A 17,908-nucleotide genomic window follows, 5' to 3' on the forward strand; every position below is an offset into this window, starting at 1 on the left:
ACACATATGCATTGAACATATATGTACACACAAATATCTCACAACATGTTACTACAGATATTTCCACTCTTTTCTGTTTGATTTATATTCTGTTTCTTTAAAACAATCCTAGTTATGACCCATTACATTGGTTTCATGACCTGTTAATGCATTGTTGATTACAGTTTGAGAAAACAAACTTTAAAACGTGGTGCTCTGGTGCTAGGGAGATGGCCCTGCTGGCCAGAGTATGGAGACCCAAGGGCATGTCCCCAGCCTGCACATAAAGATGCTTGTTCCTGTGCCCACCAGTGAGCCTGGCTCTGCGGGATTGGAGGAAGGTGGACCCCTGGGGCTTGCTGACCAATTGCTAATCTTGATGCTCTGTCTTAGCCCAATGAGGCAGAGTGACCGAGCAGAAGCTTGGCATCCTTGTCCCTTTCTGTCCTTTTTTCACAATGCGTGTGTCTTTCCATATGCGCTCGCTCTCATTCTCTCTCTCTCATATTATGCCGTTCCTCAGGAATTGTCTGTCTAGCAAAGGAATTTGAACCTGAAAAGATGGATCTCAGGCTGACTGCTAAGTGCATTTTATGGGACTGTGGGATGTGGGGTGATGATGAGCTTGCAGAGAGGGTCCCTCCATCCGTACTTCTCCAGAAGTCTGGGGGAGAATGGACTTTTTCCTGGTAAATTTCATTTTGTCCCCCCCCAAAATATTTTTGCTTCTTTTGTATGTTGATTTTTTTATTGTTATCAATAGAGTTATCAGTGATTCCTCAGATGCTTTTAATTAAAAAGATATAAAAACTTTATCTTATCCCCTATTGTTTGTACATTATTTTTCTCTTGGTTAGGTATGATGTGTATGTGTGTGTGTGTATGTATGAGATGGCTCAGATGCTCAGAGCATGCATACACACACACAAATATACACACAATCACATATATAGGCACACACACACACACATATATAATGAAAATGCGTACCTATGTGACGTGTCTTATTGTTTTGAATTTCTGAACATTTCATGGTGCATGACCCTCACAGTTATTCCCATTAGGAAGCTCTGCATTCTTGTCTTCAGATGACATGCAGAGATTTCCATAAATGCACTGACTCTTATTACGCAATATAATCAAATCACACCCCCTTCTGCATGAGGCATTTGGTATAATTTTTCCTGGCCTTTGAAACTTGAGCGTTTCAGAAGTTTTTGGCTAAAGCACTTGAATCATCACATGAAACCAAAGAGGAGGCGTGGAAATGAGGTGTGCTGTCCTTTCCCACTGCCCTGAACCCCAAGCCCTGTGCTTTTACCCTAAAGCCATCAGAGGCTTTGACAGGGTGCATACCCAAGCAGCAGTGCATCGAGCTCGTCCTCTTTTGAATGCCTGCAGTTCTCAGTGTAAGACGCACTGCCTTTTAGTGTATCACTACTCTTCAGTCAGTACCTGTTTGGTCAGAAAACCAATGACAAAATCTCCTAACCTGTAACGTGCTGGCAATCCCAGACCTCGGCAGAGTCCAAAGGATCCTTACGATTTCTTAGGAACCAAAGCCTGAGATTGTTAATGAGTAATAGTATATGTACTTACTGACTAAATTTGGAAGCATCAGTTTGATGATCATGATTCTTTTCGCAAAAGGAAAGTTCTAGAAGCTGGTTGTCAGTGGTGTTGACTTCCTGAATAAAGAAGTTACAGTGGTCAGAGCTTGGTGTATGGGGTGCCTGGGAGGCAGATAGAGTGGTGAACTTTTGTTGGAATACTAAGACTCTTACCAACATGCTGTTCAACCAAGTTGCGTGAAGACTCTCAATTTTCAAAAACTCCTCCCATACCAACGTTGGGCTAACAAATTTAAGGTAGTGAGACATGTCTAGTCAGGCATGTTCTCTCTGTTATGATCTCTTCAGTCCCTTAACCCGTCACTTCTTTCTCGGGTACCCGCAGGCATGCCTCTGGGTTAGGGTTTGATCTCTCACCATCCCTGCGTTTGCCTGTCTCTCATCAGGCACCATGCTTGTCCATGGCCACACAGGCATGGTTATGTGGCTGCAGACTGCCCAGTCTCACTTTCCAGCCTTCTTCTCAGGAGCTGGATCACTTACTGGGGGATTGTTAGGCACAGATCTGGGGTTTATTCCATTTCGTCTTTAAATAGCATCACTGCCTCATAAACAGGATACTTGAGTTGGGGTGGGGAGAACCACATTCTTGGCGTATGCTTGCCTACCCCAGAAGGCTGGTTGCTCTTTGTTGAGGGTTTTTTCAGGTGAAAGATTAAACTGTCTCTGCCTTGAAAGCCATCTTGATGAGAACAGAGGCCCTTAGGCTCCTGCTGCTGGGACTATCTCCTTGCAGAAGTGTTTCTTCTATTGCGTGTTGACTATGGCCTTACCCACACCTGTGCTGGTCCCCTGGCCAAGGGCTCAACTGGGAGCCTTTGATGAAGAGGGTTAGGCCAGTCCTCCCACCGTGGGAAAAGCTAACTTGCTTTGGTGGCTTCTTTTATGTTAGTGCAGTTTGGTAACTCATTGTCTTCCCAGCCCTCTCCACACCTCACCTTTCTTTAAAGTACACCAGCCAGCTTTTTCCATAGGAAGAGATGGAGGATGGAGGACCCGTTCTGCTTGGAAAGGCTGGGTCAAGCCCTTCAAACTCTACCAGACTTAAAAATGTGAGCATGGAAAGAAAGGCTGGGGAAAGTTGATGACTTTCAGGTCTTTACTTGCCCAGATGATTAAGCCCTGCTTGTATGTCTTTAGCATAAATGTTCTGGGCCCCGGCAACTGGGCTGGTTCCTGTGGCCTTTGTAGCCTTCTCCTGTCCCCAGTACACCAGGAAGAGCTCATTCTAGTTGCTCTGATGTTCCTGAGGCTTGAGGATTATTTTAACACGCGCCATGAATGCATAAGGCTTGTGAGAGCTATTTGGTGAAGTGATAACTGAAATACAGAACTAAAAAAAAAAATTCTTCAAAGATTTTTGGACTGGCTTAGCTTTAGTGGTCTTTTGGTTCTTGTGTTAGTTCCTGTGTTAGTTAAAAGGTTTTCTCGTTTGTTTTTCTAAACTTTGGAAGACACCGCCAGGCTTCCTGGAGGAGAGAAGTGAGGGAAACTAAGGGACAGGGTTGGGTGGCTCTTTTAGCTTCTTTTCTTTGCAAATCAGCAAATATTTAGAAGTGACCTCATCAAATGGTTTGTGTACCCTGGCCCACTTGGAAGTGAAAGTGCCCCCTCCCCCATCCACTTTTAAAGCAAAATGCTGATCTTTAACCAGTTGCCTCCAGCCCTCAGGCAGAAGCTTCCTTTCCCCCACAGGGAACAGCTTTAGCCAATTTACACTTTTTAAAGTGTGACCCCCTTCTAAAGATTCCTAGAGACTGGAGCGGATTGCTGTGAATGGAAGTGTCCCTGGTTGTCCCTCAGTCCCGTGTCGCTCCCCCCCATGCCACCCCCCCCCAATAAAAATATAAAAATGCATTGGATTCTGGATTAGGTTTGCTTTTGTTGTCTGAAGTCTTTCGTTTCTTGGGGGAAGGAAATTATAAATTCCATTGCAAGCATAAATGCTCTTTTGTTTGCAAGTTTGAGGGGGGGCAAAAACACTGAGTGGCTCACTTTTCTGTTCTTGTAAGATCGTGCCAGTGTACTGTGGTTGAGAACAGCTGGGAGCTTAAGAGCAGAAATGGAGCGTGGAGGTCGCCCCAGTGCTCTTAACGTGAATGCCAGCCAAATTATAGAATTTGGAAGAGAATATGTATTTTCTTCCAAATTCATACTGAAAACTACGGGATTCTTGTATTTGGGTAGATGCGCACATTGTGCTGTTGTATCAGCACGGTCTGGTAGCAACATGTTCCTCTGGTTTGTCCAGCTCGGTGAGAAGAAGGTACGAGCCCTTTATGGTCTCCTGTTGTTAGAGGACAACATTTATGCCTGGGAAATTGTTAACAAATAACAGGAGGCTTTTAAGAGTAACTATAGTATAGCCTACTGCAAAATACCCTGTGCTGTGTTGATATAATTAATAATATTGTATTAATATGATTTTATTTTAATTTTTCTTTGCAGAGTATTGGGAAAGGGTCACTGTGGTGCATAGACCCAGAGTATAGACAAAACCTAATTCAGGCTTTGAAAAAGACACCCTACCACCCACCTCCCACCCCTCAGGCTTATCAAAGGTAAGTAAATTGGACTATCTGATTTTTTTTTTAAGTCTCCTGGAATTGTGTTAGTCTAGAGGAGTCAGGCTCTAAAACTAATTTAGTAGGCTGTGTGAGATTTTTAAAAATAACTGCAATAAATGAGAAAAAAATTTAAGTATGATTAGGAGGTACATCCATTGATGTATTTCCTTCAAACCTTACCATGTCTCTGCTTCAGGGAGTATGTCTCCAGGCTTCCCGGTAGGTAGAATAATGTCTTCCTCGGTGGGCATTTACAGAGGAACGTTGACAGCTTCCGTGTTTCTGTGTGTCACATTTTGTTGGGGTACAAGCAGCAAGGCATACAGGTGATCCCACCTTTCCATAGCCTGTCTGTGCAGATGTTGAGAGAGAAGGCCCACTCGCTTGTTGTCATCCCGTTTCCATGGAGACAGGCTCCTGAGTGATGGGTTTGTTGTGGTTACTAAGTGTTTGCCTTGAGAGCAGTGGCCACTTTTCCTCCTCACGTGTCTGTTTGTCATGGGATTGAGGTCATGAGTGCGTTTTTACAAATATATTATGGGGGCTGGTTAAGTAAATTGTCACGGTTTGAAGAAGCACGTTCATACGAGATTAGAAGAAAGGGCCTACAGAACAAAGAACCAGATTTCAAAGTGTGGCGTCTTAGCTATTCATGGTGCTTGGATTTGTCATCAACCCTACCAAGAAAGTTTTTGAAATTTGGTTTGTTTTTTCATGTATATGTGTCTGCGTTTATATCTGTGTAGCATTTGTGTGCTTGCGGTCTGGAGTCTGGAGGCGGACACTGCATCCTCTGGAATTGGAGTTACAGATGGTTTGAGCCACCATGTCAGTGCTGGGAATTGAACTTGGGTCCTGTGGAAGAGCAGCCATGCTCTTAATCGCTGATCCATCTTTCCAGTCCTCCTACCAAGAAATTCTAAAAGACCTGCAGCAACGTTTCTTTTGTAACTATCCAGTTAAAAGAAATTGCCCCTGGAGTAGCCATTATGTTAATTGGGAATGGCCTGATGTCAGAAGCCTGGGGAATTTTACAGTCCACTTGCAGATTTTTCTGTTCTGATGTTTGTTCTGCAGGAGGGCACACAAAGTGAGCCTCTGACGTGGCATTAATGAAGTTCTTGTGCATTCCAGCACAGGCCCTAGACAATCAGTCTCCGGCAAGAGACGGGAGAAGCAGCTGGGCTCTATGAGAAGACTGCTGTATGTCTGCCTTTGCTAGGCGATTAGCGTGATGGTAGCCATAGCAACTGGAGTGTCTCCATAGTAACGCGTAGCCGAGACAGGTGCACTTGCATCACAAGACTGTTTGTTGCCTGGCAAAAGGACAGGCCATTAGTACTTAGATATACGCTGTTGCCTTAGAAACAAATAACCCTCCATAGCAACTACAGTTGGTTCACAGGGGTATTTTTTAGGGGCTGGGCGGAGGGGGGTGAACACCAAGGTTGTAGCAGCTTTTGTCTGTGTTCATAAAAATCAGTGGAAGCATCCTTTATTTGAAATGACAACTTGAGGTCATATAGCCGTAGGAGGAAAAAAATGGGATTTTCCAGAACATCCTATCTTACACTGCAGAAGGACAGAGCCATATGCTCGGCTTTCTGCTTGTGGTTGTAACCACCCCTGAAATGTAAACTGGGATTGGAGTAGAGAATTGCTCCTCTCTGGGGTTGGTGGGGAGCCTAGCACTAATTATTGAAATATTTTCCATGTTCACAGTTTCTGATTCCCACTCCACTTGTTTCTCTAGATTCTACCCAAGAAGTATGTCACACTCGCTTGCTTCTAGCAGGTTAAAAATGTGTTATTCACTGGGTCGTTTCATTTGTTCATTTAGGCCAGTGTCTTGTTGCCAAATGTGACCCCAAGGGACGCCCTGCAATTATTTAATAATATGAAGGATCATAACAGAGTTCTGGGGCTTGCAAGTAGAATATACTCAAGCCAGAGGGATCGTGATCTGGGCATAGCCTAATGGCTTCACTTGAGTTTTAATAGGAGCATAAAAATGCAGATGAACCAGAGTTTTTATAGTAAAAATAATTTCCCTTTCTCCCAGTTAACTGAGGATAGAGGGCACAGTTACTTTCCGTTAGTTACCCATGCATGGGCTGAGATTTCAAGTCCATCGAGGTCACTGGATACGGAATGAGGTGACAGGTGAGACTCCTGCCTGTCTCTTCAATGTTTTGACTTCAGAGAGCACCTTGCTCTCCCCATGCCCTTGAATGAGTTTGCTGGAGGAGCCTGGAGTGTGTGAAATCATACTGAGGCTGCTCCATGCCTGATAACTGGCAAGGAATTTCTGTGCACCAGGCTGCTTGTTGATGTGACTTTGGGAAGATGGGATGGGACCGCCAGTCATAAACAGATACCACAATGCTGAATTCACCTGATCCGGCCAGGTCTACTGTGAGACTCATGGGATCATTTTCTGCCCCGTGTGGAGTCACTGTGAAGGGCGCCTGGGGAGTGTTGGCTTCCCTGGAGCTGGTACGCTGCATGCTAGGAAGATGGTGATTATACAAGACGGTTGATATTGCTCTGGCACGCAGGTGTGCTTGGCAGCAGCAATGGCCTATGCTGCAGGTGGTGGGAAGCTCTGTGAGGAAATCAAGGCATCTGAAAACACTGCCCCCAACCTTGTTCACACCCGAATGTAATGCTAAACATTGCATTATGTCGGCTCGCACCTGCTTTCCAAGATTTTATTAGAATGTTCTACACCGCTTTCTTTCTTCTTTCTAAATACCGTTTTTAACGGAAACGCAGAGAGCTCGGTGATGTTAGCCTTTGTATTAGCTTACGTAGGCTACCACGACAAAGAACCACAGCTGAGTGAGTCAGACAGCGTAAACAGACCGCCTCACAGACCTGGTTGCAGGCGTCTAAGGTGTTAGCAGGGCTGGGATCTTCTGGAGCTGTTGGGGAAGATCTGCTGGCCTTTGCCCTGGTTCTGGTGGCTTCCGGACTAGCCGTTAGCAGGGCTGGGTTCTTCTGGAGCTGTGGGGGAAGATCTGCCGACCTTTCTGCTGGCCTTTGCCCTGGTTCTGGTGGCTTCCTGACTCGCTATGACATTTTGTGACTTGCAGGAGCGTCAACCCCATCTTTGTCTTATACATGATTTCCTCTAAATCTGTTCTTATTAGGAGGGACTAAGCATTTTTGATTAAGAGCCCACCTTATTCCAGTGTGACTTCAACTTCCTCAGTGATACAAATTCGAAATACAGTTAATTTCTGAGATATCAGAGCCTCAGGAATTTTAGGAAGGTATAGTTCAACCCTTAACATTCTGGAGAAGCAGAAAGTATGGGTGTGTTTCAGGACACTGGTACCATCCTAAAATTGCTCTGTGAACGAGCTGGGACACTGGAACAGTAGACTAAGTGGTGTTAATTGCATTGTAAACAAAATATAAAACACGTGTCTGTGATCTTGGATTGATAGAAATAAATGAGCTAAATTTCTCATAGAGAAAAATCCATGTCATTGGTGCAAATAGCTCTTCATAAGAACTTCTTGCAATGAGTGGGCTATAGAGAGTGGCCCTAAAGGATGTTTATAGTGCAAAAACCTGACAAATGCTACCTGTCAATCAGAGCTCCTCATCTAGGGCCGGAGAGATGGCTCAGTGGTAAGACCAGAGGACTCAGGTTCACTTCCCAGCAGCTCTCTGGCCTCTGGGCACCGAGTATATACGTTGCACAGATATACATGCAGCCATAAACCCATATACATAAAATATAAAAGTCAATTTTTGAGCTCCTCTTCCGTGGCAGAAGATAGCGGGCACACCTAACATGATATCATGTTGTGTGTGCGTCCAGTCTCCTGCCTCTGTGATAATACCTCAAGTGAATAAAGGTGTAAAAGATGGTTTTGGCTCACAGTTTCTGTTCACAGTCCCTTGGCCTTATTACTTATTACTTTAGGGAAGTGGCAGCTCATGCACACGTGTGGCAGGAATTTGTGTTAGCGGAGGCCGCTTACCTCACGATAGTAGGGCAGCAGAGTGGGCGAGGAGAGAAAAGACCAAGGTAAGGGCCTGGGTTCCAATATCCCCTTCAAGATGGTGCTCCTCTCCCCCACACCCCTGCCAGTTACCCAACTTCCCCCACATCCACTATCTCCCAACCTCAAGCTAGTGACTAACCCTTCAGCATGTGGGTCTTTGGGGGTGTAGGGGATGTATAAATTCCAAGCCAAAAGGCGGTCTTCCTGCTGAAACCGGTAAGCTGTTTTAAGCCCAGGGAAAACTCAGCCATCGGCTCTGTCCTCCACCAGGATGGTCTCCAGAACACTGAGTTGGCACTCCTCACAGCTGCTGAGGTCATCAGAAATAAGGGATCTCTGTGAAACCTGTACAAACCGAGCAGGCTGGGGGGACATGGTGACCCTGCAGCAGAAAGGGACATCAGACAGAGAAAGTAAATGAATACCAGTTACCTGTGCTGACAGTAGTGTGCTCATGTTGATGTGACAGATGTGTCATAGTAATGTAGGATGTTGACATGGCGGGACACCGAATGGGGGGATATAGGAACTCCCTAAGTTGTAACAAAACAAAGAACTAGCTCCCCAAACACAGACTAGTTGAGTTAGCTCCTTATTTTACACCCAAACATTCTTGCTGTAAGAAGGTGAACTATCCTTGTCTGACCAAACAGTTATCTAAGGACTCCTCTGTCATTGTCATGGTACCATTGAAGAGCCGACCATCCGTCAGGGCTTCTTACTTCCTCCCACTCCTTGTAAGATCTGCTGAGCCACAAGATGGGTGTCATGGTCATTTAACGTTCTTTCTTGGCCCTTTCTCATTTCAGCTATGGCTTTTTAAAAAATTTATTTTATTTTTTTCCAGACAGGGTTTCTCTGTGGATTTGGAGCTTGTCCTGGAACTAGCTCTTGTAGACCAGCCTGGCCTCAAACTCACAGAGATTCCCCTGCCTCTGCCTCTTGAGTTCTGGAATTAAAGGTGTGCGCCACCATCGCTCAGCTTCAGCTGTGCTTTGTAGAGTCCCTGTGGCTGAGTTCAGAGACCAAGGCCAAAGCTTGCGTAAGGACTCCACGCTTTTGCCAAGGTCAGGTGCAATCATGGACTTCAGAGGAGGGAGGACTGGTATTTTTGGATATCTTGCCTTTTATTCTGGAAAGCACAGTGGACTGATTTAATATCTGGTGTGTATGGCCGCCCTTCCTAGACAGGGCCTTCTCGTACCAACTTTAATTACATTCACTTATTTTGTGCTTAGCTTTCATACATGTAGGGGGTCTGAGGACAACTTGCAGTTCTTTCCTTCTACCTATGGCTCCTGCGAATTGAGCTCAGGTCCTTGGGCTTGGTGACAAGTGTCTTTCTTTGTCTGTTGAGCCATCTTTTCAGCTTCCTATCAACTTTTAAGTGAAATTCCCATTTTTCTCTTTTTGCCTTTCTCCATATCTAATGGTGAAATTAAAAGGTAGTTCCCCAGTGGATGAACTAAGTTTTGTCATTTGAGGACCATGTCAGGTGGCATTTAAATGCCTCAATACTAAGTTGATGTTCTAGAACCTGTTGACACCGTTAGCCACAGTGTTTGTGACAGCAGATTGTTGTACCAAGTTCTATCTGCTATAGTGTTTTTATTAGTAGAGGCATCAGTCCAAACAGTCTGCAGGAAAGCACTGTGTCCGCCTTCAGCACAGATGAGGAACAGGTTGTGGGATGCACCAGGAAGGATTAGCAAGTTTCCTGCATGATCAGTTGTTACAGAAAGGAGGTGATTGTTTGTGAGCCAGGCTTAGTGAGCTTGGTAGGGTTTTCTGGTGGATTTACAGAAATCCCTGAGTCTCAGCCATCTTGGGTCACTGTGACAGGTAGGCCATGTGTGAGTTTTTTTTGTTGTTGTTTTTGTTTTTCGAGACAGGGTTTCTCTGTAGCTTTTGGAGCCTGTTCTGGAACTCCCTTTGTAGACCAGGCTGGCCTCAAACTCACAGAGATCGGCCTGCCTCTGCCTCCCTAGTGCTAGGATTAAAGGTGTGCGCCACCACTGCCCAGCTCCATGTGTGAGTTCTAAGTGGTCAGGAACATGGATCGAGGAGCTCCTTGTTTCCCATCAGGTCTCCCGTGTTCTTAAGAAACCATCACGTTGAGAAGAATGGCTTTGTATGTTATCATTTGCTTTCATGTAGTGTTTAGAAAACACTTCAAGACATTTTTAGTCTTGCTTTTAAAAAACACATTAAAGAAGCCAGGTGGTGGTGGCATACACCTTTAATCCTAGTGCCAGGGAGGCAGAGGCAGGTAGATCTCTTGTGAGTTCGTGGTCATCCTGGCTCTTTATGTTCTCTCTCTCTCTCTGCAGAAATTTAATTTAATTTGAAGCCACGAGTAGGACATTAGTGGCCTTTTCTAAGCATTTGGCCTTTCTGATATTAAGGTCCGTAGTGAAAATGGTTGTTTTAATGTTAACTCAGCAGAGTTTTAGTGGCTCCTTCCTGCTGCCGTGTTCACATGCTTTGCAATTCTTTAGAGAGAATAATCCTGCCAAGTGTGTGGTCGTTGTATGTCTACCTTAACGTTCATCCATCTGAGCATCCCTGACAGGGCCCCCACAAATAGCCTGAGCTCCTGTGGCGAGACTTCACGCTGGTAAAGGCTCCTTGGGAAAAGCCTGGGGCGGGGGAAAGAAGCTACTGAGGTGCTTGGGAAACTCATCCTTTTAGGCAGTTAAGAGATCAGTAGATCCTTAAGATGTTAGCCGTGTTAATTCCTCTATTCAAAATGCTGACTTTGCACACAGCAAAAATAGCTTATTCATTGCTTGGATCGGATGATACAACACCTCCCCCACCACACACACACACACAACGTCTTTCCTTCCAATTCTTTAGAATATGGCGTGATAGAAGAACCACAAAGCTCCAGTGAAACCAGACTTAGCTTTGCAGTGAGGGCGTTTGTTAGACGACCGTGCCATTTTGTGTCTCAGTGTGGTCGAGCGTCAAGAGCACGGGAAGACGTGGGTTAGCGGCTGCAGCGTTACCCTTGTATTTCATAGTAAGCACCTGATGGAAATCATAAATAGTTCTTTGAATGCCCTTTGTTGTCAACACACATATTTGTGTTAACTGTATTTTAATGGGTGAGATATTACATACTTGGGAAAGATATATTTAAACTGATACTTTTTTCTTAGAATCATTTTTAAAGGTATATTAAAAAGCAGAAAAGTCTCATTGTGCTAAACTGGTAGGCGAGTGTGCTAAGTTAATGTAAAAAAGATACGGGATCGGACTGTCGAGTTCTCTGCGCTGGTACTCGAGATGTACATCTTGTTTTGTCAGAAAAATCGGAGCGGGTGGGTAATGGAAATCGTTTCAAATATGGGAGTACTCTATTTCTAAGAGTTATGCTGCCGGTATGAGCTTTAAAATCCATTAGTTGACTATAATTTCATTTTCATATCAAATCTCGTTATCTATTGACTTCTGCTATGTTCTGTGAGTTGGTCTCGTAGAATATCTTTGACCTCAGCATTTTGCCTCGGGTGTGCTGTGTGTTGTACATTTCATTCTCATTCAGCGCGGAGGCGGCGTTTTATTTACTTGGAAAACAGCCCGTGCTCTCGTGGAGCAGTTAGATTCTAGGTGGATCTCGTGAATACTGGGCCCATTCATTGCCTCTCATTCTGTCCGTTCTTACTTGGAAGTTGAATGCGTAAGCCGTGTGGCTGAGGATGTCTATTTTACTCAGGTACTGAATAAAATGCCTGGCCCAGAGAGCCAAGCTAGTTGGAGTGACTCTCATCTCTGTGCTTGGGGACCTGCGGAGCCTGTTAGGAGTCTGCTGAGTTTCTCCTGCTCTGACTCCTGAGCCAGGGAAAACAGAGATGCAGTGTGCTTTTGATGCCTCCCGAGAAGAAAGCTGAGGTGTGGATGGAGCCCGGAGGGGGGCTGGAGTCTTTTCATATTTGCTTAGAGTCTATTTGCTTCTCCGACAGCCCAGCTGAGGGCCTGGCAGCTCTCGCATCTGAGCACCTGAGGCTTTCAAGTAGGGAGGAGAGGACTGCAGATGGGCTGACTTCATGGCGCTGTCTCAGACCTTCCAAAGTAAGAAGAGAGGGATCTGTGCTAGAAATACGAAGCAACTCTAAAGAGAAAAATTGCACGAAAACAAATGATATATATAATACAAAGAAAGACAGCATTTTCTTTGTTTTTGCTGTAGTGTAACATGAGAAATGATAATCTTCATAAATACAAAACAAACAAAAGGAAAGCCCTCAACCGCTGCCACACCCAAGCCTGCTGTTTCTCCAACTTCTGGTTACATCAGTGTTTGGGATGTTAGAGATTGAAAAAGAGGATGAGGACCGGTGAGATGGTTCAGGCCCTAAAGCCCTTGCTGCGGAAGCCTGACCCAAATTCAGTCACCAGAGGCTACATAAAGATGGAAGGAGAGGATCATTTTGAAAGTTGTCCCCTTACCTTCCCATGTGTGGTGCACACAGCCACACATACAATAGTGAAAAGTAAAATATGGAGCAGGGGAGGTGGCTCTTTCTGCTCAAGTGTGAGGGACCTATATTAGGATCCCCCGCCCTGCACGTAAAAAGCAATGTATGTGTAGTGTCACGTGTCTGTAATTCTAGCACTAGGGAGGAGGAGACTAGAGGATCCCTGGAACACACAGGCCATGCCAATTCATGTGCGCTCCAGACCCAGTGCAAGACCCCCATCTCAAAAATATAGGATGCATGATGTCAGTTTTAGTACCCCCCATTCATATATGTGAGACAGACAGATACATACACACACAGACAGACAGACACACACACACGCACACAAGATGGAGCAGTGGAATGCATGGTGCCTAGGAGAACTGAGGAACTTAGGAGAAGGTTTCTTTACTGTACACAGCAGCGGACTGTGTAAGTCAGAACGGTAGTGGGGTGTAGTCAATGATCTCAGTAATGGTAAGCATCTGTGCTGACCCGCTCATCCCCACTACCATCGTCAAAGGCCTCTCTAGGAGATTTCTGTCCACATGGGAGGGGTCCTTTCAGATAATAGGAAAGGCGCTGCTGCTGGCTGGGAGATCCCTTGTGACAGCCAGAAATCTGTCAGAGAAGGTGAACATAGCAGCCACCTGTACCAGCAACACAGCAACCAGATCTGAATCCAAGAGACAGCCATTATACACAGAACGATCTCCTGTCAGAACAGACATCAAAAGCCGGGTGGGTGCTTGGGTTATGGACAGAATGGGTGAAGTGACCCTGATGATGCTACACAGAGCTACACAGCTGCCTGGGTCATCCCAAAAGGCTTTGCCATTCCTGGAGAAGCCATGTCTCCCCTTCTAGATTGAGATCTTAGATCTGCTGAGCTGCCTGTGACCTGCAGTGGGGCGCTATATACTTTCTTGGCACGATGTTTACAGCTGTCCAAAGCCTACCGTGTGAAGTGCAAACCAAGCATCAGGCCGGTAGGCCTGCCCTTGCTCCTCAGAAGTGAGGGGTTCGGTTTTCTCCTGGGAGTAAGTCCAGCGTTCAGGTCCACAGTGGGCCTGAGTTAGTTCCTCTTCGTTCCGTGCCACCCAGTCCTTTGATTCCTGCCCTGCAGTCACCTCCCTTGTGTAGTGACACTTGCTTCCGTGCGAACAAGATTAGCTTTGCAGTGTTTGCTAAGCAGAAGATCATTTTCAAACGCTGTCTATCAAACCGTGCAGACCTTCCCCCCATTGTCTATGCCGTGAACGAATGAGAACACCGCCCGCCCTTTATAGAAACCTTCTCGAAGGAGTCAAACTGCTGTCCTTGCCCCACAGGGTCGTGTGGGTTTTGCTCGAAGTCTCTGATCACATTCTTTAGCCTCTGGTGTTTTCAGACACCAAGTTCTGCTCATATTATCTATCAAACCATCTTCAAGACTCTGCGAAACGTCAGGAATTCCAAAGCCCTCGCCAACTGGAGGTAATGCTCCTGTCGTCTGGAGAAAACATCCATCAGCCACCAGACATGCCTTCTAATCTTATCTCTGTTTTTTGAGAACGTGTTGCTAATCACAGCAAACCAGGTTGGGACACGTCGTGTGTTTACTTTTACGTAGAAAGTTCTGGTGGCAATCTGTTCACCAGCTGCTCACCGTGCCCTGTGCCTCCAAGGAACTGAGCAGGCCCCCTCCCTGATGGCAGTGCTCTTAAAGAGTAAAGGTGGACAGAAAACTCAGTCAGAGAGAAAGTCCTCCATGTTTGTAGCTTTACCCACCCTCTTTGCTCTGCCTTTGTCTTCCTCTTCCCCCTTTGCCCCCTCTTCTCCCTTTCTCCTCTTCCCTCTCCAGTTGTGAGCAAAAGGACTTTTGTTTTTAACTGTGAGGAAGGTGGCGTTTCTCCCTCCCCCCCAATCTCTGACCTAAAATTATTCCCCCACCTACCTTTTCTTTAAAACCTTTGGGGAAACTGAGGCACATAGAGAGGTTTTGCCTCCCTTCGCTTTGCAGCAGAGCCCATAGGACAATGTGCTAGCCTGACCTCAGCCAGTCTGCCCAGCCCCCAGACGCAGCACTTGCTGTGGAGGGGACCTGAATTGGGCCTGCAGACGGCTGCAGCAGTTGGGCCATCCTTGTTGGGAAGGAACACGGGAGCAGGGAAATGAAAATGACATCTAAAGATGTCAGGCTGTCAAGGAGTGAGAGATGAGTGACAGTGGCCTCCACCAGTGCTGCCCCTTCGTAGGCCAGCAGTCGGAAGCAGGACTCCATCTTGGTCCTGCAGCCAGTCAACGTGATGTCTGATGGAGCCCAGGCTGCCTGCTGCCGACTGGTAGTCGGCCCGCCAGCCTCCCTCTTAGCTTCTGAACGCAGATCTGGGCCAGATTCGGTCTCAGAAAGTGACTCTTGCTTGGTCACTCCATCAGTAAGTGAACGTGGGCTCATTACTTCAACTCTCTGAGCCTCTCTCCTAAACTGCTGCTGCGGTTTAAGACTACCTGCCTCACACGAGAACTTTGGGGATGTTACATCAAATTAATGCATCGGACGCTCAGTTCTCGTGTCTAGTCCTAGAAGGAGCATAGGATTTCTCTTTCCTCGATAATCACTTGGTCTTGTTTTTGCCTGCACTAGCTTTGGGTTGGTTTTGTGTCACCAAGTGTCTTTTTATACTTTAGAATCTGTGCACTCTGCTGGATTTAAGATCCATGGAAACCGGGGCTCATTGTAAGTGCTCTCTGTCTGCTCCTTGGGTATTTAAACAAAGCTTTACATAGAGGTTCTTTGGGAGATATTTACTGGCGGGTGGCTACTCTTACGCTGGCCAGCACACATTATGCAGATACCTCAAAGCATTTTCAGCCCCATGCCCAGTTGTCTTTGGAGGCAAATGAGGAGCTGGCCTCTGCATTTCTTTCTTCTGAGGTAGCTGGGTGATTTTGGCGAAGTAGATGTTTCTGCCTTCCGGCCCTGCTGTGCTCTTGTGATACTCTTTGGATATTCCTATTTCTGAAGCCTAGGAGACCTGTTACGCTGCCTATGGGTGGAAGGTTCTTATTTCCAGGCTGTTGACCCCTCGGTACCAGATACTGTCAGGGTATAGGCCTCTGCAGCTGCCATAGGAGGGACATATGTGTGTTAGATGCCCCAGGCCTGAGATGGCCCAGCCTTGTGGCTTTCCTGTGCCCTTGCTAAGAAGCCTCCCTCTGAGGCCTGCTGTGCTCCTGCCCCAGCCCCTCATCTTAATGGGAAAAGCTTCCAACCTAGGCTGGCCAAACTGTCAATTGTGCTCTTTCTCCAGCAGACCCTTAATCCTGCTTGCATCTCTCCGCGGTAACTCATTAGCTTCCCCCTCCACTCTTTTCCTCTTTGATGAGAACAAAGCTGGTTCCTCCCTGCTCTCCTGCTTTTCCTTCCCAGGGAATTGTCCTAGCAAGAGAGCCCTCGGAATGGTGTCTGTCCTACCTGCCAACAGAGGGAGCACCTTGTTCCCAACAGTTAACCTTCATGTCTCTGGTGCTGCAGACCCTGGATTCTGTTGCAGGGTAGTGTGTGTGTGTTTGGGGGGGGGGTCATCCTCTTCAGTACTGAAGGCCCCCCACTCCGCAGCAGAGCCCCAGCTTTTTAGAGGAAAGAACAGTTGCACATACCACACGTTAATGCCGATGGAATTTTATTCTTACTAAAGCCCTTTGAAGTCCCTTCTGCCACTGCCCCTCTTGCCCTCAGCTCTTAGATGTGGTGTGCTCTGTCATCGGGTTGGTGAAGTCAAAGTTGCAGGAAAACCATCTGAATTTCTCTAATACAACTCTTTGATGTTGAGTGAAACAAAAATCTATTTCTACCCAATGCCTTAGACGTCTGCGAGATGAACTCTGGAAGTCAGCTCTTTTAGCACGGCTAGAATTTCAGATTGATATCCTCTTCTCTTCTGAACCCAAATTGTTCTAAATACAGAGCAAGAGCACACAAAAAGGCACTGAATGAGCACCTACTGTGTGCCAGGTTCCTCCCAAGAACCAAGTGAGCTAGACTTCGCTGCGCTTTTCCATTTGAGAGGGCTGAGAGGAAGGTTAGCCCTGTGCTGCAGATGGCTGAGTTGGGACCTTGCCAGCTCGATTGCACTTTTTCTTTCCCCACCGCGATTTGCCACCTCATGGTGGAAACATTGTCCAGCGTCTAGAGTTGATGTCATTCTTGGCGAGGAGGAATGGTATAGGAGATGGTTAATATTGTTAACTCGACAGGCTGAGAATCTGCTAGGAGACAAACCTCCAGGCCTGTCTCTAAGATATTCTCTATATTAGCCTAATTGAAGTGAGAACGCCCACCCTAAAAGTGAGTGGCCCCGTTTCCTGGGCTGGATGTGTCAGACTGAATATAAAGGAGAAAGTAGGGGCTTGGGAGGTGGCTCGGCTGATAAGAGTCCAAGCTGTACAAGCCTAAGAACCTGAGCTTGACTCCAGGAAGCCGTGTAAAAAGCCAGCGATGACCAAGGGAACCATAGCCTCCGCAACCCTAAGGCCAGATGGAAGCCTGGGACCAGCTAGCCTTATTCAGCACAGCAGGGACAAGAGGGACCCAGACCTCAAAACAAGCTGGATCGAGAGAACTGCCCCCCCCCCCGTCTTTGACATCTATCCATGTGCCTGCACATCATACATGTTGGACACATACACATGTGTAATGATAATAATAATAATAATACAACCAGACATTTTAATGGGAAAAGGGAGGAGTAAGTGGAGCACTGGCCTCAGTCTCTGCTTCCTGACCATGGATGCAGTGTGCCCAAAGCCTGAATGAAGCTCTGTCACTGGGACTTCACCCATGGTGGACTGTACGCTGAACTCTGAACCAAAAATAAGCTCTCCGTTCCTGAAGATACTTTGATCAGGTATTCCATAGCCAGGATGAGAAAAGGAACAGTTAGCATCCTTTTGAAAGGGGGCTGAGGTTGTGAGGCACAGCGAGGGTGGTGGAGACTGGTTTGGACAGCCCAAATGGGGTGGAGCTAAGGGAACAGAAGCAGGGGAAGGAGAGCCTTGCAAGCCCGAGCCTGGTGGAAAGAGGCCCGAGGAAAGGTGGCAGAGGGATTGTTGATGGCAAGGGGGAGAGGCGGACAAGCCTCCTTGGTGAGTGGTAGGTGTGCTCATCCAGGAGGGTGGCTTGCAGTTTAGAAAAGATAGGTAGATGCACGCTGAGTCAGGACAGATCATGCAGTGTTTTCTCAAACTGATAATTTTGGTTTTAT

At 46.5% G+C, this 17,908-nt stretch overlaps 1 protein-coding gene across 12 annotated transcripts in view; it reads left to right on the forward strand.

The window, feature by feature from the left end:
• Positions 1–17,908, forward strand: part of Foxn3 (forkhead box N3) — a 370,612-nt gene that overhangs the window by 216,020 nt on the left and 136,684 nt on the right. For all 12 annotated transcript variants that reach the window (XM_075948308.1, XM_075948297.1, XM_075948307.1 and 9 more), the window contains one exon: positions 4,059–4,171. In XM_075948308.1, the coding sequence (XP_075804423.1) occupies positions 4,059–4,171 (113 nt within the window). The remainder of the gene's footprint in view (positions 1–4,058; positions 4,172–17,908) is intronic.

Source organism: Microtus pennsylvanicus, chromosome 14, assembly GCF_037038515.1.
Source record: "Microtus pennsylvanicus isolate mMicPen1 chromosome 14, mMicPen1.hap1, whole genome shotgun sequence".
In the NCBI taxonomy this organism is placed as follows: Eukaryota; Metazoa; Chordata; class Mammalia; order Rodentia; family Cricetidae; genus Microtus; species Microtus pennsylvanicus.